Source organism: Scardinius erythrophthalmus (assembly GCF_964197995.2).
Source record: "Scardinius erythrophthalmus genome assembly, chromosome: 24".
Taxonomy (NCBI): Eukaryota; Metazoa; Chordata; class Actinopteri; order Cypriniformes; family Leuciscidae; genus Scardinius; species Scardinius erythrophthalmus.
The window spans coordinates 6954979-6982618 of NC_138244.1; the positions used below are offsets into that span (position 1 = coordinate 6954979).

The following is a 27640-nucleotide window of genomic DNA, read 5'->3' on the forward strand; positions in this document are numbered from 1 at the left end:
TGATTAGGTCACGCACGTGGTGGAATAATAACTTCTTTTAATGAATCTGTTTGAGATCGAATTAATGCTAGATGGTTTGCTAAAAATGACTGACATGGCAAGGACAATTTCTCATTTTTCTCAGTTATTTTGCTCTACTTCCAGATTCAATTATAGGCTCGTTCTTACGTAGTAGAGCACGTTCGCACATGCGCAGTCTTCAAATACTGTGTTTTAAATCTTTTGACTGACTAAAAGATGTAAATTACAATTGTATGTATTCTATATAAATTATATAGATTGTACTGAATGTCAGCTTGCTTATTTTGCTCAATATAAAGATTTATTGAGGTCGAATGTCATGCAAACTTGAAACGTTCAGTCTGGTCAAAAAGCCTATGATTAGCCTACTTTATAGGCAATTGACACTACACATTAAAGCTAAATATATTACAAACACTTTTATGGAAAATGTTTTAAAGATATTCATTGGAGACGCGAGAAATTAGCCGTTTGAGCAATGACAGATAGTCTTGGGAAATTATCCGTCAATCTTGGAGTAGGCTAATGCGCAGCTGCCTTGAGTCTCTTCAAACGGCCACATCCCTGCCACTGGAGTCCTGCCACTCCCCTATTCACCTGCCGCTCTTCACCAGGTAACAACACCTCGGAAAATCCTTAATCATGGCTTTATTTTGACGGTTTTAACGATTCATTTTGATATAGAACGTTTTATGCATAAATATATAGCCTGGGCTATATAATCACGATTGAATCTTGACAGATTTAATCATGCCCGGAGTCATCAAAACCTTATTCATCGTCATCGTTCTTTTAACGGGTTTGCTGATTCTCTTAAATTTTGCAGCACAGGTATTAAGGTATGTGTCACTTTATTGTGTTTCCTACATCACCCTGTACCTGAAATGTTCCTAATGTGTTCCGATTGATTCAGTCAAATGAAATAATATTTTTGACTTCAGTTTTGACGTTATACCTCATGAAGCACATTTTAAATCAGGGATCTTAAAACGTTTTGAACGTGTCTGATATGATAATGACAATGCCCTTATTTTGGGCAACTGAAATGTTAGACAGAAATATTTTCATGTTGACCATAAAGAGCGTTCTGTTCCCCCCCCCCCATCCCATTAAAACTACGTTGACACTGATAAAACATGTACTGTAATCAAATATTAGAAACAGGAAAATGCAAAAGTCCTCAAAATGCAACAAATTAAATGCATTCCTCAATGTTTGAGTCTTTACGCAGCTAGTTTTCGTAAGCCTAGTGATCATATCAATAAAATGCGTATTTCCTGCTCCTAACAGATATTGCTTTCACTTCATCAGGATGTTAATAATTTATGTAGTAAGAATAAGTAAAACACAGTGTAATCACCATAGTAAAATCTCAGAGTAAAACTGGGAGTTGTGAAAAATATGATACACCGGTGTTTTGCCAGATGAGAAGGCTATCTATGTATAATCTTTTTACTCTTTAAATTCCTTTTATGGCCCCACTTTATATTAAGTGGCTTTAAGTACTATGTACTTACATTGAAATTAATAATTTGATACAATGTAGGCTACTTATTGTGTAACTATGTTTTTACATTGTACTTACATTTTAAAAAATCCTGCATGTAATTACAGTTGTAATTAATTGATTAATTCTGCAAATCACTTTAAATTGCCATGGTGTATGAAATGTGCTATATAAATAAACTTGCCTTGCCTAATCTTTTTGGATATCAAACATCAATAGAAGAAAATCTAAGTGAAGTAGTTGAAGTTAAACTTCCCAATAAACTTGAAGTAGAAAATTCTGTCATACTGAAAAGGTTTAAATAATATAAAATACTTCAAATCTGTGTATGCTATGCAAACAAGGAATTATGTTAATTATTTATTACTTGCAGTTATCAATCTTTCATTTGTGGGTTATTATAAGAACACACACACACACACACACACACACACACACACACACACACACACACACACACACACACACACACACACACACACACACAACATTATGTAACATATAAATAAATAAGATAAATCTCACTGAAGGAAGGTGCCCCATTGATTCCCCTGAACAAATCTATTAAATTTCAACAGATGGTAAAAATGTAGGTGAATGTAGGCTACGGGATCTGTTGAAAGTGGCACCAGGAAAAAGATCTCAATATCAACACAAAAGAGAAATTTTGGAAAACAGTTTGCAGAAACACTTTTATCTTAAAGGCACACTATGAAAGAATTGTACCTTAATATAACAGCTTCAAGGTCATTTCGGTGGTAAACAAACTCATAGTAAAGTAAAGTAAATCTCTTATTTGTAAACTTGTTTGCGTTCTATGTTGTATGTTGTTGCGCTTGCTTGTAGTAGGCTGTCATTTTTTTTACGATGCTGTTCATTCATCCATTGTTGATAATTAGACCAGTCCAATAATTTCCACATATGTCTAGCTAGCTTTCGATTATCAGAGCTGTTAGCAGACTTGCTAACAAACACTCGTTTCTCTTACGTGTTTTTGCGTTATCTTGTATTGCCTAGCTTGCCACACGAGCTAGTTTGCCAGCTGAACTCGTGAACTTCCCGACTGTAACTTTACTTGAAATTGTTTTTTATGAGTCAATTAAATCTTGCCGAGTTATGGAACCCAGGAATTCATACCTAGTTTCACCCCGATTACCCTTGTTCAGTACTACTTCTGTTTCTGAGAACATACTGACATGCCAGACACTCAGTGTTGCCAACTATTTTCAAAGGAAAGTAGCTAACGCCTTCCCTAAAAGTCGCTAAATGTCGCTAGATGACGTCATACGTCAATTAGCATATTCATGACGTCATCTCATCGTACTTGCGTTCTGCCTCCCCAATGTGGTTTCTCGTTAAATTCATGCTCACATACTGTATTTTAATACAATATAATATAATATAATATAATATAATATAATATAATATAATATAATATAATATAATATAATATAATATAGCCGAATGTACAATAAAGCTGTTCTCATTTCCTATATTTTTTGTCAGACAATAGAACGAGTAGCTATAGTGAATGACTACATTTTTTATGTGTAAAATTATCTGAATTGAGAGAGTTCGGGAACTGGGTGAACTAAAGCACTGTAATAGTGAGTATTACAAGTGATAAGCACAAGAAAAGAAAGGGAAAAAAATGGTCAAGCTAAACAAAAGAGAAGCAGATAAGTGATAAGTCCGTAGAAACAACAACTCATTCACGTCTGTCAGCTGCCGTGCTGCTCCTCTCATTCACTGAACAGGGTAGACGCAGAGAGAGGTGTGACGGCAAGTAGAAAGCAAGATCTCGCGCTCGCAGGACTGTGCTGGCAACTTTTAGAGGTTGCTGAGGTTTGTCCAAAAAGTTGCTAGATTTGTCGCTAGTCGCTTTTTTGAAAATATGTCACTAAAGGGGTCTGAAAAGTCGCTAAAAATAGCGACAAAGGCGCTAAGTTGGCAACACTGCCGACGCTTCTATCCTACCGAACAGGTACCGGTGTACAGGGTGGGGGTGGGTATCAGAGGTGTAAAATACTTGAGTAATTTTACTTGATTACTGTACTTAAGTATTATTTTGGGGGATTTTTACTTTACTTGAGTACAATTAAAAATCAGTACTTTTACTTTTACTTAATTACATTTTTTAAGAAAAAAAGTACTTTTTACTCCTTACAATTTTATTTACAGTCAAAAAGTACTTCTTTTTTGGAGATCACTTCATTCTATTTTTCCTTGCTATTGCCAAACCAATTGAATTGCGCTGATGCCTAGTTTAATTAAGTTTAGTGTCTAGTCTAATTTAATGAGATTTTTTTTCACATTTCACCAAATTGGTCAGACATATTCATTGGTCCTTTGGAAGTGACGTCATGTCGCATCTATTACCACAATGCACAGCACGTTGACCTATAAATTAGAGAAATTATTACAGTCATTCTCAGGGGGACAATCCAGCAGCCGAAGAGCGTACCACCCCCGGGGGCCGCCATTGGCTAACAAGCCATCACCTGCTGTTAGCATTCCATTGACTTCCATTCATTTTGGTAGGAGTGTAACAGTTCACAAAATTCACGGTTCGGTTCGATACGATACACTTGTGTCACGGTTCGGTTCGGTACGGTTCGATACAGCAAAAAGAAAGAAATGCCAGAGAAATTTCCTTGATTCAATTTTTTTTTTTTTTATTAAAACTAACATCATAAAGTATGATTTTTTTTTTTTACTTTGAGCAATTCTGGAGCTATAATTGACTGTTCTTAGGAGCATATAAAACCAAACAGCTCCTTGGAAAAAATGAAATTTAATATTGTAGTAGTTATAAACAAAGGTTTATTTTAGTTCAGATTAACATTTGAGGGCAGCAATTGTATTCATAATGTCAAAATAAAACCGACGTAATGGCATTGATTGGCATTCAATGGCATTGAAGGCATTGTAGCCTACTATTCCTGCCAAACTTCCATGGTTGCAGTTAGTGTTACTACAGTAAATCCATGGTAAATGTTGCAGATCTGTGGACACTGGATAGTTCATTCATGGCACAATGTTTCTTCCTGGTTTCCACATCAGCGCTGTTTGATCCGTTAATAACGGAGAAATGTGAATGTTTCTCACTAGATCTCGCAGCGATGTTATTACTTCTGTGGCGATTTTAAATGCTTTCTTTACTGGATCTCTTATTAGCGTTGTGTAGTAACAGTGTCGCATGATCACGATTGGCTCGCGCTGCTTTGGTCCAAACTGATAAACGGTCCTTCAACCACACAATAACAAGCAGTTTCGTTCCTCTTGCATTACGTTTGCCATTTGATGTTGGGAAATGTTGTGGTTGTGCCGGCGTCTCTTACATTATGAGCGCGCTTGCCACGTGCAACACGCCTACATTTGAAATAACGAAATTTTGGTCGGCAGGAAAAATGGTCCAACGAACCGAACCATTCTACGAATACGTGTATCGTTACACCCCTACATTTTGGCGTCACTTTGACAGCGAATAACTTTACATCTGAGGCGTTTGAAGACTCCATTTGTCCATTGTTTATGGTCCAAAATAAGCCACAGGATCAAGAGCACCAGTGGCTGTACCTTAGCGAATTCTTTTCTTTTAGTGGTAAAAGCATGTTTAGTTGATTGTTTAAAGAATGTTGCATATAGGCATTAGATAGTAGTCTTATAGTTTGATAAATAAATACAATTAAATACAAACAGTTCTAAAGCAGGATAAAACCTTGTATGTGGTTCATTCACTTCATGTTTTTAGAGATTAAAATCTTAAATAAGAATCTCTAGTTTTCATTCTTGCTATTACTTTTACTTCTTTAATACTCAAGTACAATTTTAATGTGGTACTTTTTTACTTTTACTCGAGTACGATTCTGGCCAGATACTTTTACTTTTAATTGAGTAAAATTTTCCCTCAGTACTTGTACTTTCACTTGAGTAACATTTTTTAGTACTTTTTACACCTCTGGTGGGTATTTATGACAGTGCAAGTATTCCACAGCGACTCTAGGGTTCGCTGTTTGACAAAAACACAATTTCTACATAGTGTGCCTTTAAGTACAAACATACACATCCAGTTAATTCAGTATTGAATTGTACACAGAACACACATAACACAGCACAATATGTTTAAAATGGGAATAGTAACTTCCGATAGATGTACTAACTGCAGTTTAAATACACTAGACACTTACCTTCATGCACTCTGGCTATGCCCACCGGTTAATCAGTTCTGGATAGATGTTGCTAATAAACTATCAGATTTCTTTAAAATTAGGTTCTGACTATTATTGAATACATCATTCTACAATTATTTGTGGATTGAGGTCTTTTATGTATGTAAATGTATATATATATATATATATATATATATATATATAGATATATATATAGATATAGATATAGATGTGTGTATTGATATTATAAAAACATTTGTACTATTCCCTCTCTTCTACTATATAAACAACATTTCAGAAAACATTACATATAAATATTTATAATTGTATACTATATTTTATTAAATATAAATGATCTGGGTCAGGCGAGTCTAGGTGCTGTCGCTGGGTGCGGCTGGCACGTCCTGTCGGCATGGTCATTACGAACTCGGCTTTTGGGTTGACTGGCCCCTCCCTTTTACCACCTTTTTACCACATTTACCCTGTATAAGCTACTATGTTTTTCTGGTTTAGGAGGAAATTGTATGATCATTCCTGCTTCAGTTTCATTTGGTTATATGTAAATTGTACTCAAATATGCTTTTTTTTATCCACTCATACAAGTTTTTCAAGTTCTCAAGGTCTCAAGGATACAGAGATACCAGACTTTCCCAAAACAAAGTGAGTAGATTAATTTCACTTTTCACCCAGAACCTGTATCTTCCTTGTTTTAGTTTTTTAAGGATTTTTTTGTGTGTGTGCATGTCTCAGTATAGGGCCTTTTCACAATGAGAATCCAATGCCCTGTACCTGCCAAAAGACTGATCCTGCAAACAGGTTTGTGCCAAAAGATGAGCTGGATGACTTGCAGAAACGGCGGGCAGAAGAGTTCAGACAACACCAGATCAGGTTTCTCACAATTTATCTGATCTTTTCACAGCTAGAAGAAAATAAATTACTTAACATTTTACAAGACTAAAGTGGTTGCACTTTATTTTACAGTACAAGGGTTAAGGTTAGGGTGCCGTCATTTATAAATGACTTTGTCCTATTAGTGTTATGGGATGTGTGGAGATGAACCCAATTGCAGACAGTGGTCACAGCAACACAGTTTATTGTACAAATAACAGGGAAAACAAAACCCACGAGGGGGCAAAACAGGACAAGACAGGACTATGAATACTAACTAGACTATGACATAGACTTGACGTAACTAGACTACAAATTAACAGCAAATACAGGATCAGAACTTCACTGGACAGGAATACTCACAAAGTGATCACACAAAGTATGAAATTGATCGACAATGAACCGACACAAGACAGCAGACATGAGGGGATTAAATAGGGAACAAATAATCTGGAACACAGGTGATAATGGGTAAAGCAATAATGACAAAACGAGGATAACAAGGGGGCGGGGCTAGGGGACGAGACAACGCAAGCACATGGCCAAACAAATGGCCATGTGCTGCACATGAAACATGGGCCTGTCATGATTCTGCCGCAAGACAAGAGAAAATCAAAGACAAGAAGGCAGAATCATGACAATTAGGGTAAATCATTTTTGGCAAATTGTCTGAAACTTCTCACATATTCAAATTCAAAGACGTCTGAAATGAGAAGCAGAAAATTGCTTGACGGATCCATCTTTAAACTCCTCTCTGCCTGCAACTGGCAGATCTCACCCATCGGTCGAAGCCTAGAATAGTTTGAAGGGTAACTCTCGCCAAAATGCAACCTAGTATCTTTTTTTTTTTTTTAGAGTGTGTGTGTCAAGTTTTTGCTTAAAATACCCCACAGATATTTTTATGAAATGTAAGAGGGGCTGTGGAACATAAGACGAAGTCTCTTGTAAATGGGTTCAACATATTGATGCATGCATACACGGAAATAAGGGACTCTACAGACTTCTTTTATTTATCAGAGCTCATCTCGTGAGACACACACTGCCGTCATCCGAGCTTCACCCGCACACACACTTTTTCTGCGCATGTCCCTTTCTTTACACATAACAACAATAACTGCGCATGTCAACGTGCCAGTTCCCCATAAGTGCCGTTTCCATTCTAATTATGCTTTTAAATGAAAGTTTGCCTCGATTCACAAAAAGACCCTAGGTTGCATTTTGGCGAGAGTTACCCTTTAACCCGAACACTCCTAATGTCAAGCACATGGCAAAAAGATTTTAATTTTATTATCTGCAAGCGATATACGGAAGCTTGTTTTCACCAGAGAATAAGAAATACAAAAGGTAATTGAGACTTTATCTCACAATTCGACCTTTTTTCTCAAAATTGCGAGTTTACATCTCGGAATTCTGACTTTTTTTTTTTCAGAATTGCACAATTGCGAGTTATAAAGTCAGAATTGCATGATATTAAGTCACAATTGTGAGTTATAAAGTCAGAATTGTGAGTTGCAATTTCGAGAAAAAAAGTCAGAATTGTTAGCATAATTTATAAATGACAATGTCCCAAAGAGAGGGTTAAGAAAAATAGTGTCGTGTCTCCCAGGACAGGGAAAGAAAACGATGTTCTTATTCTCGCCCCTGCCAACACCCCACTCCAGTATCCAATCAGAGGATTCAGAGTGACTCCCATGAGTAAAACACTCATTCCTGGTGAGTCTGATTTCTGCTGATCCTTTATTTGATTTCAGATGATCTCAGCTTTCTCAAACACGTCAGGTTACCGAGAGACATAGACTACCAGTCAAAGTTTTTGAAAGAAGTCTCTTCTGCTCACCAAGGCTCCATTTATTTTTGATCAAAATTACAGTAAATATTGTGAAATATTATTACAATTTAAAATTACTTTTCTTTCTATTTGAATATAATGTAATTTATTCCTGTGATCAAAGCTGAATTTTCAGCATCATTACTCCAGTCTTCAGTGTCACATGATCATTCAGAAATCATTCTAATATGATGATTTGATGATCAAGAAACATTTCTGATTATTATCAATGTTGAAATGAAGAAATTAGAAGAAATGAATACTTTTATTCAGCAAGGGATGCATGAAATTGATCCTTTAAAATAGATTGGATCCAAGATGGCTACATCTGTTGGTAGGCCTGATATGTCTGGCTTGAACAATCCGTCAAAAATCATGAAAATGACTTGACATCCAAGCAGAAAAGTGAAGTTTATGGCTTTATATGGACATTGGGATTTAACTTGTATGAGTATTTCCCATAATTTTTGATGTTTTGGGGCACTTTTGATAATACATGTCAAGAGTCTGAAAACCAGCCAAATTTAAAATGGAGGATGTCAAGAAAGCCTTGAGAGAACTGGCAAAGAAAATTGATGGAATGGCTGAAAACGTGGGCAAGATAAGTGGTTTGGTAGAGGATGTGAAGAAATTAAACAACCTACTTGCACAGAAGGATGAGAAAATTGCAGAGTTGGAGAAAAGAGTTGATGACTTGGAGCAATATACAAGAAAAGAAGACGTGGTCATCAGTGGCCTAAAAACAACACACCGCACCTACTCCAATGTCATCCGAGGGGAAAGCAGCAAAGCTGATCTAACAAAGGGGAGAAAAACAGACGCTGGAGGAGCAGGTGATTAAGTTCTTCAATAGCAGGGACATCTCTATTCATAAGGAGAGTATCGCTGCTTGCTATACCCTCCCCAAAGGAAACAGAGGACACACAGGTGTATGTGAATGAACATCTCACGAAAAGGAATGCTGAAATAGCTAAACATGCAAGGGCACTGAAGAAACAGGAAAATCCATTCAACATGGACAAGGGAATGTAAAATTTGGACACGTACAAATGCTTCATCTGGTGAGGGGATGAAGGTCCTGCTAATCCGGGACCTCAAAGACTTGGAGAAATATGGCAGTGTTTAGCCAACAAGAACATTCTCTTGAGGTCCAGATCTATCTGATGGAGGTTTGTTTTACACATAAAGAGCCCAACTTGGTGGTGGTGAGCAGATCTACACTTACTTGGAACAACCCTGATACAAATTATGAAGGTTTTTTTCTCCCTTTTTGGTTGAGACTGATGGTCGACTTATTGTTTTTGCCAAGTGCTTTTCTTTATGTTCCAGAGACTTATATTGAACCCACTTTCTTATTACTATATGCCTACCTGTCGAATAATAATTTTGCAACTTCTCAACTTTTTGTGTGAGATTGGGAAGAATGTTCGCGACCACATTGAACAATTAATATGCTGGAACGAGATATAGACCCGGAAAGTAATTTTTTTGACCAAGTAACTAGAAATTGTTTTTATTATACTGAATACCAACTTAAGGAAAAATTTAACTTGGAGAATGGTATATAAATTGTACACTTCAACAGCAGGAGTCTATATGCAAACTTTGATAAGATCAGAGACTATTTGCAACATAATACCATGCAATTTAATATAGTCGCTATTTCTGAGAGCTGGCTCAGTCATGACAAAGGGACTCACTTTGAATTAGAAGGCTATCACTTACATTTTGTGAATAGAGTGAACAAAAGGGGTGGGGGCGTTGCAATGTTTGTGGATAGCAGGTTAAAGTATATGATTGTTGAAAATATGACGACTGTTATTGATGACATTTGTGAGTGTATAACGGTGGAAATCAATATGGGTAAAATGAAGAATGTTATCGTTAGCTGTGTTTATAGAGCTCCCAACTCTGGCATTGAAAGTTTTAAAGAAGTGTTTGTGGCTATGGTTTTGAATGCCAAGCAGAAGGTTGCTTATTTCTGTGGGGATTATAATATAGATTTCTTAAATCCAAGTAAATCACCTGCAATAGAAGAGTTTATAGATGCAATGTATAGTACAGGCCTATATCCATGTATAACCAAACCGAGCAGAATTACCACCCATTCAGCAACAGTAATAGATAATATCTTCACAAATAATATGAGTAGTAATTTAGAAAGTGGATTGTTAATAAATTATATCACTGACCATCTTCCAATATTTGTATTCCATGAATGCAAACACGATAATTTAGATACCAGCAAAATAAATATACAGAGGAGATTAAGAACAGAACACACCCTGAATAAATTAAAAAATGACTTGTTAGCTCAAGACTGGAAGCACGTTTATGAAGAAGGGGATGTTGACTTAGCCTACAACTCATTTCTAAATACCTTTTTGACTTTGTATTATAAAAATTGTCCAATTCAGCAATCAGAGTTAACAACTAAACGTCCATATAAACCCTGGGTTACAAGGGGTCTGATGAATGCCTGCAAAAAAAAGAATATTTTATATAAAGACTTTAAGCACAGAACTGAAGAGAAAGAAACTAAATACAAGACATATAAAAATAAATTAACAGTTATCTTAAGAAAATGTAAAAAAGATTATTATAGTAGATTGCTGGAAACCAATAAAGTATGAAAATAGCTAAAGTTGTTCCTATCTTTAAATCTGGTGAACAGAATCTTTACACTAACTATAGGCCAATTTCATTGCTTCCCCAATTTTCTAAAATTCTGGAGAAGATATTTTCCACCAGATTGGACAGTTTTATTGATAAATATGGGATCTTAACTGATAGTCAATATGGTTTTAGATCAAATCATTCTACATCTCTGGCTCTAATTGACCTGGTGGAAGAACTAACAACTAGTATTGATGATAAGAAGTTTGCTATAGGTGTATTCATTGACCTTAAAAAGGCCTTTGATACAATAGATCATCACATTTTGCTTCAAAAACTGGAAATGTATGGAATTCGGGGAATAGGCCTAAATTGGATAAAAAGCTATTTAGAACATAGACAACAATTTGTGCAGATGGGAGAGGTACAGTCAAAGCTCCAAAATACAATGTATGGTGTACCACAAGGTTCAATATTAGGACCAAAATTATTTACATTATACATAAATGATATTGTTAAAACTTCTGATTTGTTGAAATTCGTAGTCTTTGCAGATGATACCAATATATTTTGTGAAGGAGAGAATCTTCAACATCTGTTGAAGATTGTCTCTCAAGAGTTGGTTAAGCTTAAATTGTGGTTTGATTTAAACAAATTATCTCTCAATATAAAGAAAACTAAATTTATGATTTTTGGGAAACGTAGAATTCCTGAAGACTTAACTATTGAAGTACTGTGTGATAACACCAGATTAGAAAGAGTTTATGAAAACTCCTTTCTGGGAGTAATAATTGACCATAAGCTCAGCTGGAAACCACAAGTCAATTGCATTAGTTCTAAATTGGCAAAGATCACTGGTATACTCTGTAAAGTGAGAGCGATGTTGAACCAGGAAACAATGTATATTTTATATTGTGCGCTTTTTCTTCCTTATTTGTCCTATTGTACAGAGGTGTGGGGCAATACCTATAAAACCACCCTAAAGACGATATGCACTATGCAGAAAAAGGCAATAAGAATAGTTTGCAATGTTGGCTATCATGCACATACAAATGATTTATTTTTAAAATTACAAACATTAAAATTTAAAGACATAGTGGATTTTAAGACCACACAAATTATGTATAAAGCTAAAAACAAAGTACTCCCTAATAATATTCAAAAATGGTTCAAGGAAAGAGATAGTAGATATAATTTAAGAAGGAGAGGAAATCTCTCTCAATCAATGGCACGTACTACACTTAAAAGCATGTGCATATCTGTCAACGGGGTGAGGCTGTGGAATAATTTACCTATAACAATTAAGGAAAGCAAACATATTGTGCAATGTAAAAGAAGGTTTAAAATGTCTATATTAGAAAAGTATATAAATTAAGGTGGACATGGGACAAACATCTCATTTCCTCTTCAAGAGGTTGATACCATTCGTCTGTTTCTTGCCATTTTGCATATATTTAATTATTATTACTATTTTTTTATATTATATTGTGTGATTTATATTCAGATAAATGTACTTTAAATGATTAAGTTTTTTCTTAATAAGGATAAATTATGATATCTTGCAAGAGTAAACAGTAGCCGTTTCAAAGCTAGATGTGTAAAAGGGGAAGGCAAATATAAGTTAGCTTCTTCCTTCTCCTTTCTTGTTTTTTTTTCATTTCTTTTGAACATGCTGAGACTTTTAGTTTTATTGTTTTCTGTTAAAATATGTTTTGTTGCTAATGATCATGTTCTGAAGAAAAAAAAAAAAAAAAAGAATAAAATTCATTCATTCATTCAAAAGTGACGTTAAACACATTTTTAATGTTACAAAAAGATTTTTATTTAAAATAAATGCTATTCTTTGAAAGCTTCTACTCATTAAAAAATCCTGAAAAAAAAATATGATTTGAAAAAAAAGAAAGCAGCACAACTGTTTTCTACATTGCTAATAAATCCATTATTAATATTTGAGCACTACTAATAATTAAGCATAGTTTGTGAGTTTACTCAACTGTTTCAGAGTTTTAAATACTTCAAAAAATGTAATAGAAAGTCTGAAACTTTATGTCTCTCTTTATCTAAATATTTACTTTTTTAGTATTTTCATTCCTTTGATGTATACTGGCTACATGCTTGTCTTCATCCTTGCTCCTATTTTTTTTTTTTTCTTTTTTTTTATTCAAACTCTGTATTTACCTCAGTGGAAGTGTCTTACAGTGTTGTTTTTGTTCCCTGTCTTGTTTTGTACATTCTGCATAATAAAAATAAAAATAAAAATAAAAATAAAAATAAAAAAATAATTAAGCATAGTTAAGCATCAAATCAGCATGATTTCTGAAGGATCATGTGACACTGAAGACTGGAGTAATGATGCTGAAAATTCAGCTTTGATCACAGGAATAAATTACATTTTACTGAAATAAATTAGGCTACATTCTATTTTGTAATTGTAATAATATTTCTCGATATTACTTTTTAATGTAATTTGATCTAATGAATGCAGCCTTTGTGAGCAGAAGAGACTTATTGAAAATCCTAATTATTGCAAAATGTTTACCAGTAGTGTACAGAATATATAAATAAAAATGTGTTTATTTAGGTATTGCTATTATTGTTGAATATAAAAAAAGTAATATGACATTAAAGCATTTCTATCTATATTAATTTGAGAAATGTATCATTATTAAAGGTCTAGCGCTGCAAACACAAAGCAGAGCAGTTTACAAGGTTTGTTCGGCTGAAAATGTTTTTCTTTTCTGTCTAAAGGTGGTGGGTTTTTTATACCTCAGTCATTGGTTTGTTTCAGACGGTCTCTGTATGGGGGTCTACTGCGTTTTTCCTCCTTTCAATCGATGCTTTGTGCACTTTTGATCAAAATTTGTTAAATGTGGGTGGATTTTTTTAAAAGAAGTCATGATGTTAAAGAGAATAAAATGAGCTCATAGGATCTGAAACGTCTCCAGGTGTCTCTAAGGGTGCAGAAAGGGCTGCTCTCAGTGCTGGATGTTCAGGAGGGTGAGCAGGTGGACCGCCAAAATGAGAAACATCTGAGCATCTCATCCAGCAACCTTCAACAGCTCAATGATCTTCTGAGCAGAGTGACCTACACCAGTACCGTCTACCACATCAAGACCCAAGACCTTGGTACGTAACCTAAAGGGATAGTTCACTTACATTTAGTTATCATACTCACATGTCATTCTAAACCTGCTTGACTTTCTCTCTTCTGCTGAACACAAAAGGAGATGTTTTGATAAATATTGGGGTCCAAAAAACATTAGACCCATCAACTTTTATTGTATGGACAAAAAAAAATGACGGAATATGGACCACTTTGAGGATACTTTTTTTTTAAGTTTTTTTAAACTTAAAACTAATCTGAAACTAATCATTAATTTTATACTAAAACTAATAAAACTATTCATTAATTTTATACATGTTTTCATGTCTTTAGCGTACTTCTCTTTCGAGAACCATGAGGTTATATTCCCGATTGAGATCAGACGTCCGTCAGTTCCTGTTCTGTTTGACGTGGGAAAAGGTCAGCTCAAGTGTTAACACATTATTTAATATCCTTACGCTTCTGAACAGTTTTATTTGTTATTTTTAATTTAATTTTAAGTTTAGTCATTTTTGTCAGCTTTTGTCATTTGTATTTTAATATTTCTATTTATCTTTTATTTATTTTTATGTTTTAGTCTTAGTCATTTTAGTGCTTCAGCTTAAACTTTAAGTTTCCAAACAACCTATTTTTTTCCCCAGGTTTTTTAAGTTTGTGTTTTTCATTTAATATTTACATTTTATTTTACTTCAGCTTTATTTCAATTAATGATTTTTAATACATTTAGTTTTAATTAACAGTAGCTATGTTTCCATCTACCTTTTGCAATATTGCATAAAGAAAACTAAAACAAAATTATCCAATAAGAAGACATGCGCATAAACCACGATGGAAACACATTTGCTGAATAAATCCCTCGAGACTCAACAAAAAACTCATACTTACCAAATGTAACCGGTGCTACTCGACCCACTCCGAGCGGGATTCGAACCGGGGTCTCTGGCATTGGAGGTGCACGCTAACAAGAACGCTAAAGACCGCAGCCTCTAGCATCTGCCGCTAGCGCCTCTTGAGGCCAGGGGAGTGAGGTTTACACGCACAGCTCGTACTGGCCTACATCCGTTACACTCACCCCCAAACCTCAATCCCATCCGGGTCACGGCACCAATAAACTGGTTCTACTCGACCCGCTCCAAGCTGGATTCAGCCTCTTGAGGCCAGGGGAGTGAGGTTTACATGTACAGCTCGTACTGGCATACATCCGTTACACTCACCCCCAAACCTCAATCCCATCCGGGTCATGGCACCAATAAACTGGTTCTACTCGACCTGCTCCAAGCTGGATCCAGCCTCTTGAGGCCAGGGGAGTGGGGTTTACACGCACAGCTCGTACTGGCATACATCCGTTACACTCACCCCCAAACCTCAATCCCATCCGGGTCACGGCACCAATAAACTGGTTCTACTCGACCCGCTCCAAGCTGGATTCAGCCTCTTGAGGCCAGGGGAGTGAGGTTTACATGTACAGCTCGTACTGGCATACATCCGTTACACTCACCCCCAAACCTCAATCCCATCCGGGTCATGGCACCAATAAACTGGTTCTACTCGACCTGCTCCAAGCTGGATTCAGCCTCTTGAGGCCAGGGGAGTGAGGTTTACACGCACAGCTCGTACTGGCATACATCCGTTACACTCACCACCTAAACCTCAATCCCATCCGCGTCACGGCACCAATAAACTGGTTCTACTCGACCTGCTCCAAGCTGGATCCAGCCTCTTGAGGCCAGGGGAGTGGGGTTTACACGCACACACTCACCCCCTAAACCTCAATCCCATCCGGGTCACGGCACCAATAAACTGGTTCTACTCGACCTTTTCCAAGCGGGATTCAGCCTCTTGAGGCCAGGGGAGTGAGGTTTAAATGCACAGCTCATACTGACCCATGATTTACACTCTGAGATGCAATACATTCATAATGTATGAAAAATGAGATACAGTGACTTCCCTGATTGCAGCAACTTCCATTTTTATTTCAGATTTTTTTCATGCCAGTTTCCAGAAAGTGACGATTTTGTTCTCTGGAACGCATGAGATGGAAACAGTGCTTTATCACAAATGTTTTATGCAATATTCCAATTTTGCGTAGTTAAATTTGCACCTTTGGATGGAAACATAGCTTGTAACAACAATGCTTCTGAACAAATGACAGATCTAATCACAGATTCTTTATTATGTGAACACAATTACCACACTAACCTGTAATGGGCACATAATTCTCTCTCTCTCTCTCTCTCTCTCTCTCTCTCTCTCTCTCTCTCTCTCTCTCTCTCTCTCTCTCTCTCTCTCTCTCTCTCTCTCTCTCTCTCTCTCTCTCTCTCTCTCTCTCTCTCTCTCTCTCTCTCTCTCTCTCTCTCTCTCTCTCTCTCTCTCTCTCTCTCTCTCTCTCTCTCTCTCTCTCTCTCTCTCTCTCTCTCTCTCTCTCTCTCTGTAGACGTAAACTCCCAGGTGACTGTACTAATTAAAGCATTTTTGAGATATAAAGAACTAAATGTCCTCATCAATAGTATTCGTCAGCTCTACCCAGAAATAAAGATCATTATTGCTGATGACAGTCTGACACCAGAGAAGGTGGTTGGGGACAATATAGAACACTATGTAATGCCCCCTGCACAGGTACAAACATCAGGTTGTTTAAACTGAATGTTATTGTAATTTGCTTGAAGTATAAAAGTTTATATGTATATATTGTTTGGCCTTTCAGGGCTGGTTTGCAGGCAGAAATCTGGCAGTGTCACAGGTCACCACTAAGTACTTCCTGTGGGTGGATGATGACTTTTTGTTCTTGAATGAGACGCGTATTGAAAGCTTTGTGAACATTATGGAAGCCGTTCCTGAACTAGATGTGGTAATTATGTCAATTATATCATCTTGATGACCTCAAATACATATAAAAGTTGGGGTCAGTAAGATCTCTTCTGCTCACCAAGGCTGCATTCATATGATCAAAAACAGTACAGTAGTAAAAACAGTAATTTTATGGAATATTTTTTTTTTTAGTTTTAAAAATGTAATTGTGATCAATACTCCAGTCATCTTTTTTGTAGTTAGGCTATTATTCATTCATTCGGTCTCTCTCCATCAGGTTGGTGGTGAGGTAGAAGGAAATCAGTTCTTCTTTAAGCTGGAATATGAGGAAGGGAGCAGCGAGGAAGGCGGCTGTATCACGCGGGTATCAAATCATAACCACGCGCCTCTGCCAGGTTTTGACGGCTGCTTCTTCGTGGATGGAGTTGTCAACTTCTTCTTGGGCCGGACGGATGCTGTGCGAAGGGTCGGCTTTGACCCGTTCCTCAAAAGAGTGGCTCACACTGGTAGGTGGACTTTTAAGTGTTGATTGAAAACATCCACATCAAATTAAGTCACACGATGTGTTCTGGATGAAGTCTGTTGTTTAATTATTTCCTAATAGACCTGCAAAGTGAAACTAAGTTTTGACAATAATTTACAACATATTTTATGAAGAGATTAAAGGATGATTTAAAGGATTTATTAGTTGTCACCTGCAAAGGTCTCAGAATTGGTCACCAAAAACGCAGTCACACAGGCAAGTACGGTTCACCCAAAAATGAAAACTCTGACATTAATTACTCCCTCATGTCGTTCCAAACCCGCAAGACTTTCGTTTATCTTTGGAACATGAACTGAGCGGTTTAGTCTAAATTTTCTAAAGAGACTTGATCGCTTTATATAATGAACTGATTGAATTTAGGCTTTTATTCACATATAAACATTCATCAACTCACACACCAGTTGTGGTAAACGAAAGCTCAAGCATGTAAACCAATGAGGTTCATTCTCATGTTACGCATCACGTTTGAGCTTCAGCAAGAATCAATGAGGTTTGTTCTCACACGTCAAGCAGGTTCAGTTGAGCTTCAGTTTATGTTCGCTGATCAATGTTTAAATGTGAATAAAAGCCTGTTCATCATATAAAGCGATCGAGTCTCTTCAGAATTTGGACTAAAGCTCTCAATTCAAATGGATTAATTTTACGATCTCTTTATGAACTTTCTGAAGCGTCAAAGTAGTAGTGACGTAGCTGTCAATGGATGGACTGAAATCTCTCAGATTTCATCAAAAAGATTTTCATTTGTGTTCTGAAGATGAACGAAAGTCTTACGGGTTTGGAACGACATGAGGGAGTAATTAATGACAATTTTGGTTGAGCTATACCTTTAATGATTGCATGGTTTAGGTCATAGGTGATTTAAAACATGGACATGGTACAAACAATGCAGGCAATCTGGATTTACTTACCAGGAACAAAACCTGTTTATGACTCAGAAATTGACGTATCTTATGTTAAATGAGAATTGAGTTCATTCATGATCCATGGTGAACAATCTATTGACATACCAGCTGAGATAATACGCATGTGATCAACAGCACCTTTAAAAATAAATGTCGTTTTCGAACCTTCTGTTGAATGTAAAGGTTCTTTATGGAACCATCAATGCCAATAAATAACCTTTAGTTTAAGAATTAAGAATCTGTTTTAATTATTATTATTTTTTTTTTTTATATATATATATATATATACAGAATTCTTCGTTGACGGACTTGGAGATTTATTAGTTGTCACCTGCAAAGGTCTCAGAATTGGTCACCAAAAACGCAGTCACACAGACAAGTACGGTTCCTTCAGGCATCCTCCCCAAAGTGATTCACAGGCAAAAATGAGTCACCATTTTTTCAAGAACCATCTAAAATGCATGAAATACTAAGGAAATCTTCAGTTGAAATATGCTTGTCCTTTTTTTTTACTCTTTCAATCATGGACACATCTGTTTGTTCTTTATAATGAATATTTTGGTCACACTTTACAATAAGGTTCCATTAGTTAAGGTTAGTTAATGCATTTACTAATATTAACTAACACTGAGCAATACATTTGTTACAGTATTTATTCATCTTTGTTAACGTTAGTAAAATACAACTGTTCATTGTAAGTTCATGTTAGTTCAGGTCCATTAAATAATATTAACAGATTCAACTTCTGATTTTAATAATGTATTAGTAAATGTTGAAATGAATATCATCTCAGAAAAATAAATGCTTTAGAAGTATTTTTCATTGTTAGTTCATGTTAACAAAGGGAACCTTATTGTAAACTGTTAACACTATTTTTTTTTTATTTTTTTTTTTGCATTTTATAATAATAGCAAAGTAACACAAATGTAAAAATGAAAATGATGTAGTGAATAATGATCAAAACATGTCACTCTGATCATTCATTCAACTTCATGCATCCTGGGATGAATTGTCAGCTGGTTTTGACTTTGACTTTTCCTTACTTTAAGTAATGCGAGTTGGATCTTGTAACTAAAGAGCATTTGAAATGTAAATGAGGGTAACGGGTAATGAGCTCAGGATAATGAGTGTGAATTTTATAGTGTTATATACAGTATATTGCTCTTCTTAGAATGTAATTCATAGGGTTTTTTCATCTACTGCATACAAACGTATGTAAGTGTACACTACAGAATGTTAAAGTTATGCTGAACGAAGGTTGTTGAAACAAGTGTAGCCAAGTCAATAGGGGGCGACGTCATGGGGTTGCGCTTTTAAACTGCCCTTGAATACGCCACTCCAATTTTATTTAGGTACGATTTTATTTATTCAGCGTCCACCGCTCATCCAGCTCAACATGAAAGCATTTAAGCACACATCTAAAATCAACAGAACTTGTTCTCCCAGAGACCAACAACCAGCTTGACTTGGCTACACAAGTTTACAAAACTCAACATGTTTACCTGTAGGTCATAGTGTGTCACTTTCAGGCTCTCTCTCTCTCTCTCTCTCTCTCTCTCTCTCTCTTTTTATATATACAGTGTATATATATATATATATATATATATATATATATATATATATATATATATATATATATATATATATATATATATATATATATATATATATATATATATATATATATATATATATATATATTATATATACTTTTTAAACTGTTGAACTCACCTGCATTTCTGTGTTAAAATTATGTAAAAAAGGACTGAACTGCTTTAAAAAGTAAGTGATTTCTGAGAAACACTGTTGATATTTGAAATCAACCCAAACAGACACACCCCTCCATTCAGAGTTGATGTCTCTTTATCATAGCAGAAGCGAAGCAAAATAATGTTTTGTGAAAAATAAAGCGAAGATGATGAATGAACTTAAAGGGAGAACAAAAAAAATTTGCATACAGTAAGTAGGCCTTAGCAAAACCAATGTTACTCACGAATGGAGCAGAAACAACACAGCGTCTGTTTTCAGGTCGAAGAGACCGCTTCGGTCCCTCCAACGCTGGAAAGCTTTTCTAATATTAATGCGGGTCCTAAAGCTCTAGCCTGATCATAACCCTTCTTTTTCCAAGCCATTTCTCTTCAAATCTCGCTCTTGCTCTCTCTCTCTCTCCTCCCCCATCACACGCCCCCCAACTGCTGATTGCCTACAAGAGTGTTTTGGTGCTCAGTCTGATGCGTTTCTCAAAAATCACTTACTTCACCTTTAAGTGTCAGAAATGTATTTTATTGTTTAAATTCTACAGGACTGTAAATTCACTAATGCCACCAAAGAGGATCATCAGTCCTTCAAATAGGCCGTTTCTGTTTACTGGATTCACACTTCTGTCATTTTCATAAAATACATTGTTGTGCCAATAAAAAGTTATTTCTCTGTTGTCATTTTATTTTTTTGAGAATTCTGTAGTAGCTCTGTTTAAATACATTATTTTTACATTCCTGCGCTGTCACATGCAGTGTCCACGTGATATAGCAGCGTCAAGGCAGTGAGGGCTAGCAGTCTCTATGGTTTTCTGTTGTTCTTTGTAATGAGTTATTCTGAATATAAAATCATATCTATATGCACTAAATACATTAAAATACGGGGTAAACCACACCCTGTGTGGATTTAATATGGAACGCAGTTCTGTTTGCAACCTAGTAGCTCACTTGCATCTTCTGTTAGTATTTGCTTCAAAGGTTTGCATAAGACAGCTCATTTGCATTTCGTGTCTCAAAGGGGTCATGAACTGCATTTTTTTTTAATAATGTTCTCTTAGGTCCACTTATAATGTTATTAAGTTTTTTTTTTTTTTACATAAAAAGAAATCCTAATTTAGAAGTAAACTATTTTCTATCCTGTTTTTGACCCTCTCTTTCAAACACTTGATGGTCGTGCCATTCAAGACTTGAAGTAAACGCCCACTGCTGTGATTGGGCAACAGTTTTGCAAATTTAAAGTGTACATGTTGGTGAAAACTGAATAGTTGTGATTTGCTGGTCTTTTATTCTTTCCGGCGTTCCTCTTGATCAGATTAGAAAAGGTTTAAAGATTCATGCGTACAATCCGAATGACATTTTAATCGGATTTGGCCCGTTCATTCCTATTGACATGGTTACATGTCATTTTTTTATTCCGACTGTGTTGCTAGTCCGATTACAATCAGATTATAGGGGTCCATGTGCGCAGCTATACTGTGTGACACTTGTATGTTACGACATTACTGTCGTTTCCAATATAGTCGGCACGCATCATCTTTGATTTTCAGTCTCTCTGAAAAGCCTGCGTCGAGCTGTCTTAAAAACGAATCCGCAGTAAAATGAAGCGAACAGTGTCATACTGACACGATCTGACTGGAACTTTGTTAAAAGTAAAGTTCATTCATGCTTTCTTAATGTTAGAATCACAAGGATGGCAATGCAAATACTTTTTTCATATCTTCAAAAAGTCTTGTAATCTCTATTGATTTGTCTCTGGGGTATCCTGTGTTTGCATCCATCTCATATTTACTACGACATGCTCGAATCGTTGGGTGGGGCTAAAGAGGCAATGTAAATGTTAATGTTCCTCTGCATCCGTCTTCCATCATACTATGACGTAATAATGTGACAAAATCCAAAATGAGTCGTTTCTGAGCTTTCTGAGTTTCAATGAAAGCTGTTTTTGGACTAACAAGGAAGTTTCGAGTTCTGAAACCTATAGGATATTTTTGGACACAATGACCTCTAATAAGTCAAATTAATGTTTAGGAACAAAATCTTTGCAAGGCTGGTGTTTGGTTGGGGTTTTTTTTTTTTTTTTTGCTTTGTATATCATGTCATTGTATTTTCCACGTCATGTGTGAACATGCCATATAATTTTCTATTGTGTTAAGTTCCCATTTGTCCGTTGTTTTATTGCCTCATGTAAATCTGTTTTCCTGGCCTAGCTGTGTCATGCTGTCCTGAGTTTTATGTCCATGCCATACCAAGACACAATTCATGTTTATATTCAATTAATGAGTATTTTTGGGAATATACTGCACTTGGGTTCAGAACTCTGACTCAACTTTAGTGGATCCATTATGATCTTTGTTGTGTCCAAAAACAAAAGTTCTCTTACGAGAGGTTCTCTCGTATTGCGTAAGCAGCCTACCGGTGAGCCCTGCGTGACGTCACGCCCAATGACTCCACGCGTCACAGCCTGCCAAAATGGGTGTGGCTTAGCGTATATAAGGAAGGGCTCAACAGGCTGAACTCTGATTTTCATTTCTTCAGCATTTCTTCAGACCCTGCGGGCTCGACTTGAAGCATTCAACGCCGAAGCTGTCACTCTGTAGGAAGGAATGAGCTCATCATCCGCTTCCTTAGAGGAGCCAGGAGGATGAACCCCTCGCGGCCCCCTTCGGTTCCTATTTGGGATCTTTCTTTGGTCCTAGAGGCCCTGAAAGTGTATCCCTTTGAACTGTTAGAATCCGTGGACCGAAAGTACCTCTCGCTCAAAACCATTTTTCTGATAGCTCTGTCATCAGTAAAACGTGTGGGGGATCTGCACACGCTATCTGTTAGCCCTGCATGTCTCGAGTTTGGACCAAATGACTCTAAAGTTATCCTCAAACCGAGACATGGTTACGTCCCCAAGGCGATTGGCACTCCCTTTTGAGCGCAGATCATCTCCCTATCGGCTCTGCCAGCATCCGATAGCGAGGGCAGTGATAACCTCCTATGCCCCGTCAGGGCGCTGAGAGTTTACATCACGCGCTCCACCGCCTTCATGCGTTCTGAGCAGCTCTTTGTTTCGTTTGGTGGGCGCACCAAGGGTCTCACCGCCTCGAAACCGAGCTGTGCTTAATTTGTAAAGTGGGAGGTCCCGGAGCGCAGAGGGGGGGTGGATCCGGCGACTCAAAACGGGGGTTGGAGGTAACGGAACAGAAACAAAAAAAATAATTACACTGCCTACGTAGCTTCTCTGCAGGGGCGGCGCCAGAGAATTTTTAACTCGTGCTGAGGGGGTGCTAGATCATTGACTGGGGGAGCTGCGCAAAACTTGGCCACTAAATATTTAATATTCAGTTATGTTAATGATCACAATTAAAGTTTTAATTTTATTAAATTGAACAAGCGCAACATTCAGCATTCAATCAAATATTCTAAAAGATGTAGGCTATTATTAATAATAATGTTATTTCAACACAATATCTCATTATTTCGATGTGTGTGCGTGCAACGAGCAAGATGTGCATCTGTAAATCCGGTAACGCGTGTATTGATTTTTATTAATAAACAAGTGTTTTCTCTGACACTGTCGACTGCAAAGATGAAGTTGACGATCGCCATATCCGTGTGAACGCGCCTATAGAGAGAAATGCACATAAATAGGCCTACATAATCAGAGAGTAGCCTTTTTTTTCGTTTTGAATTATTTCGTTTAAAGACATTTCAAGCTTTGAGTATTTGAGTATATTGCTTCTTATTCATTAAATACAGACAATTGGTTGATGAAAAATTGATTAAAATTAAGATACAATTTATACAAAACGAAATTCACTTTAAAGAAAGGTAAACTAAATGCGCTTATTTAATGGCTACAACAGTAGCCTATAGTAGGCCTACATGCTCTCTATTTGTACAAATTGCTGCACATTCATTTTATTCTGAATTTTGCACACACAAGTTGAAAGGCATTTGCTCAAATCAAGTTCACGGATAATTGTGCATGCATTTATTAATCATACTAAAATCATAACAAAGTAAGCTAAAAAATCAGATGAGCCCAGAATATGAACGCAATTACACGTTAAGCATTTTCCTCCCATAAAAAAACATTATAAAAACGCTTAATGTGGCTTAATGCAGATTAGAATGTCCCCTTATTTTGTCGAAATAACGGGATATTATGTCGATACTAGGCTACTGCTGTGTCCAGCGTGGTCTCCACATTCTTGATCAGCGGAAACGATTTTTGCTTGTTTGGGATCTGACTGGCCAGCGTATTTGAAAAAGTTAAGCAAACTTTTCTGTCTTTTTGACATTTTTCCCCTGAGTGAAACGATCGAGGCTAACAGCAATCTCAACTAGTACAGCAAGCGCACAAGTCATGTGTCACAAACATTGAATACTACACAAACAGTAATTTAATTTTTTTCATTTAGGCAATTAACCTTTCTTTAAAGTGAATTTCGTTTTGTATAAATTGTATCTTAATTTTAATAAATTTTTCATCAACCAATTGTCTGTATTTAATGAATAAGAAGCAATATACTCAAATACTCAAAGCTTGAAATGTCTTTAAACGAAATAATTCAAAACGAAAAAAGAAAAAGGCTACTCTCTGATTATGTAATCCATTAGGCCTATTTATGTGCATTTCTCTCTATAGGCGCGTTCACACGGATATGGCGACACTGCTTCATGTGACACTGAAGCTAATGATGCAAAAAATTCAGCTTTGATAACAGGAATAAATTGCATTTCAAAATATATATTCAAATAGAAAACAGTACCTTTAATTATTTTACAAAAACAGTTCTTTTCTTCACAAAACTCTGGATTTTTGGTTGTACCTTTATAAGTCCACTGAAGGAGGGAGAATGTTTTCTGGATTAAAGACACATCTCTTTAGCCAAGCATTCACATAATGCACCTCATGATCTTGTACTCCAGTTATATCAGATCAAATGCACAAGATTATCATTGCTTAATGTTATGAACAGCAGCTATGTTAATTATGTTCCATGAAATTATTTTATGAAGACTTCAGTTGCTCCAACACCTGTGAAGAGATGACTCCAACTCCTGTGAGGACTAACATTTTCAGTATATCGTTATCATTATGATGCAACTTGTAGTTAATTACTTCAAAGACCTATTTGTTTTTGCCTTAAATTAATACATTATTAGCTAAATGTGTGATTTCTATATATATTTCCATAATACATGACTTGGACAGAGTCGCCTCTGATAGCAGATCACTCTAAATTTAATGTAGACACATGTATTTTCTGTAAAGCATGATAGCACACACATCTGCAAGATGTCTGTTAAAGATCACTTCATCTGGAAAGCATCTGCTGTTTACTAACATTTGATAGACGTATTTAAGATGTCAGTTTTACATACATTCTAAATCATAAACATCTTAAAGGGGACATATCATGCCAAATGCACTTTTTTAGCCCTTATAGGCTATGCATTTTGTTGTATATTTGGAGTGTTTAGAAGTACAGAAAATATGAAATTATTCTCTTCAGGTGCTTCGATATCTTTATATTCTGTTTTGGTCATATTTTTCAACCTGTTCCGATTTTTCTGTTTATGATTCTTCTGTTTTCCGATTTTTAGTTGATCTATAACGTTTTTTGAACTATTACGTCACAGTATTTGCAGCGGAACTGCCAAATAAGGACATTGACTTCCGGCCCAACACTTCGAGCAATCCTCCATTTCTATTTCTCGCTGCAATTTTGTAGTCCAAGCTAAAGGATGCAGAAGTTACGAGAGGGTAAGTTAAAATGTTCGGTTGTTGGATAGTAACCCACACGCTTCATTACACCGTCTAATGTAGATGAACTGCCGCGCTTGTGACAGGACGCATGTTTAACTGAAAGAACGAGCAGAGAGATAGACCCGGTCGCGCGCGCGCTCACTCTCTCTCTTCCGAGCCAGGCGAAAGTGTAAACAAGACATCACCGTCTCCAAGCTAGACGTTGTCTTGCTCTCTCCCTCGCACATATTAATCAAAATAAATCGACACGGTGGTAAAAGGTCGGAAGACCAAAGTTTCATACAGTAACACACCATTGCGATACATCCATATGAAGACGTTGTTCTGCAGGTTCGTCGTCTTCATTTTCATCTCGCTCATCGTCATGACAAGTTGCAATGGTTTGTGGCCAGATCAGATTACGTCAGAGTTTGTCATGTATTGTAAAATCATATCACACTGCTCAGACATTCCACAACCTAATAAACGCTGATTGAACATGTTCAGTCAGGTGAAAACAAACCGAGACCAACACCGACAGGGGTAACACACTGATCCAACAAATTCCGAAAGACTTGTTTGTTGGCATTTGTCTGTGTGGTGTGAATTGGCCTTAAGACATTTTCTAAACGACTATTGAACATCTGATGGAAAACATCCAAACGTCCTAAACACAATAGGTGTTCCAGATGTAAACACGCACATCAAATAGACGTCTCCGTGATGTAGGCCTACGTATGCTATCAAGGATACAAATAAATGTGAACTGAATTGAAGATATTTTGCAATATTACTGTTTTTATTGTATTTTTTATTAAATAAATGCAAAAAAGTATTTTGCCTAACTATAAAATATATATTTATAACTCTGACTATATTAGATGTACTGTATAATTTATATCCATTATGAGCTCCTGTATATTCAAAAGACCTCTCAACATACATAATATTTTTAAATGCATTTTACTCTGCCTTGTATTGTATGGTATAACTATGCTAATTTTTACTAGTGAAATTATTCAAATAAATTGTAGCTCTTTATTAATTAATAATATAGATTTTAATAATCTATGTATCATAGGCTGTTAGTTAAAGCTTTGATCTAGAGCATTTTGCAGTGTTTTACACTGCAAGACACTGGAACGTTCAAATGAATGGTGTAAATAAACCTGGAACCACATGCAAAATAATATTTTATTATTGAGCGGTCTGTGATGTTTTCCCTCACAGGTTCAGAAGCTGAAGACGTAGAGATCCTGTCTCAGGTGGGGCTGAATGGCGTCCCATGTGACGCACCTGTGGCAGATCTCATCGCAGCGAAATACACCTGTCAGAGACCCGCCGGCCACGGAGCCGTTCGAGAGTTTGCCGAGTACATTCTGACACTGAAGAAGAAGAGCTCGTCACACGTGAACCAGGATCGCATTGACAGGGCTCATTTTTAAAGAGTATTCCAGTTTCTATTTTAAACAGTCAGTTTGTTTAACATGACACCGAATCTAATTTGAATTAATAAAACAACTGTGCGTGACTGTGAGCAATTAAACAGTTGTTCTACTTTATCTATTTACTTGATCTCTCTCTCTATAATATTTACTGATGTCACGGAGTGACAACTAGGAACCATAATGGCGGCTTGAGAAGAGAGAAGCGGCAGTTTGAAGAGGAGAGGTGCAGACAAGCAAAGCGGACTTGATCAAAACTGAGGTACGAGAAGACAAGAGGCAGAGGCGGCAGTTTGGAGGAGCGAGTGT

General features: G+C 36.4%; 1 protein-coding gene across 2 annotated transcripts; it reads left to right on the forward strand.

Moving 5' to 3' along the window:
* Nucleotides 1–766: 766 nt before the first annotated feature.
* On the forward strand, nt 767–27447 carry LOC308684779 (beta-1,4 N-acetylgalactosaminyltransferase 2-like). Of its 2 annotated transcripts, none has more exons than XM_081356057.1 (11): nt 767–860; nt 6304–6360; nt 6451–6588; nt 8195–8301; nt 13704–13741; nt 13978–14158; nt 14469–14555; nt 16570–16751; nt 16840–16983; nt 17221–17449; nt 27117–27447. In XM_081356057.1, exons 1-11 carry the CDS (start codon nt 772–774, stop codon nt 27329–27331), a joined length of 1467 nt encoding a protein of 488 aa, XP_081212183.1. In that variant the 5' UTR covers nt 767–771; the 3' UTR covers nt 27332–27447. The 2 variants fall into 2 exon arrangements, with proteins under 2 accessions (XP_081212183.1, XP_081212184.1); XM_081356058.1 differs by lacking the exon at nt 27117–27447 and adding an exon at nt 18681–19944.
* The last annotated feature ends 193 nt before the right edge of the window (nt 27448–27640 follow it).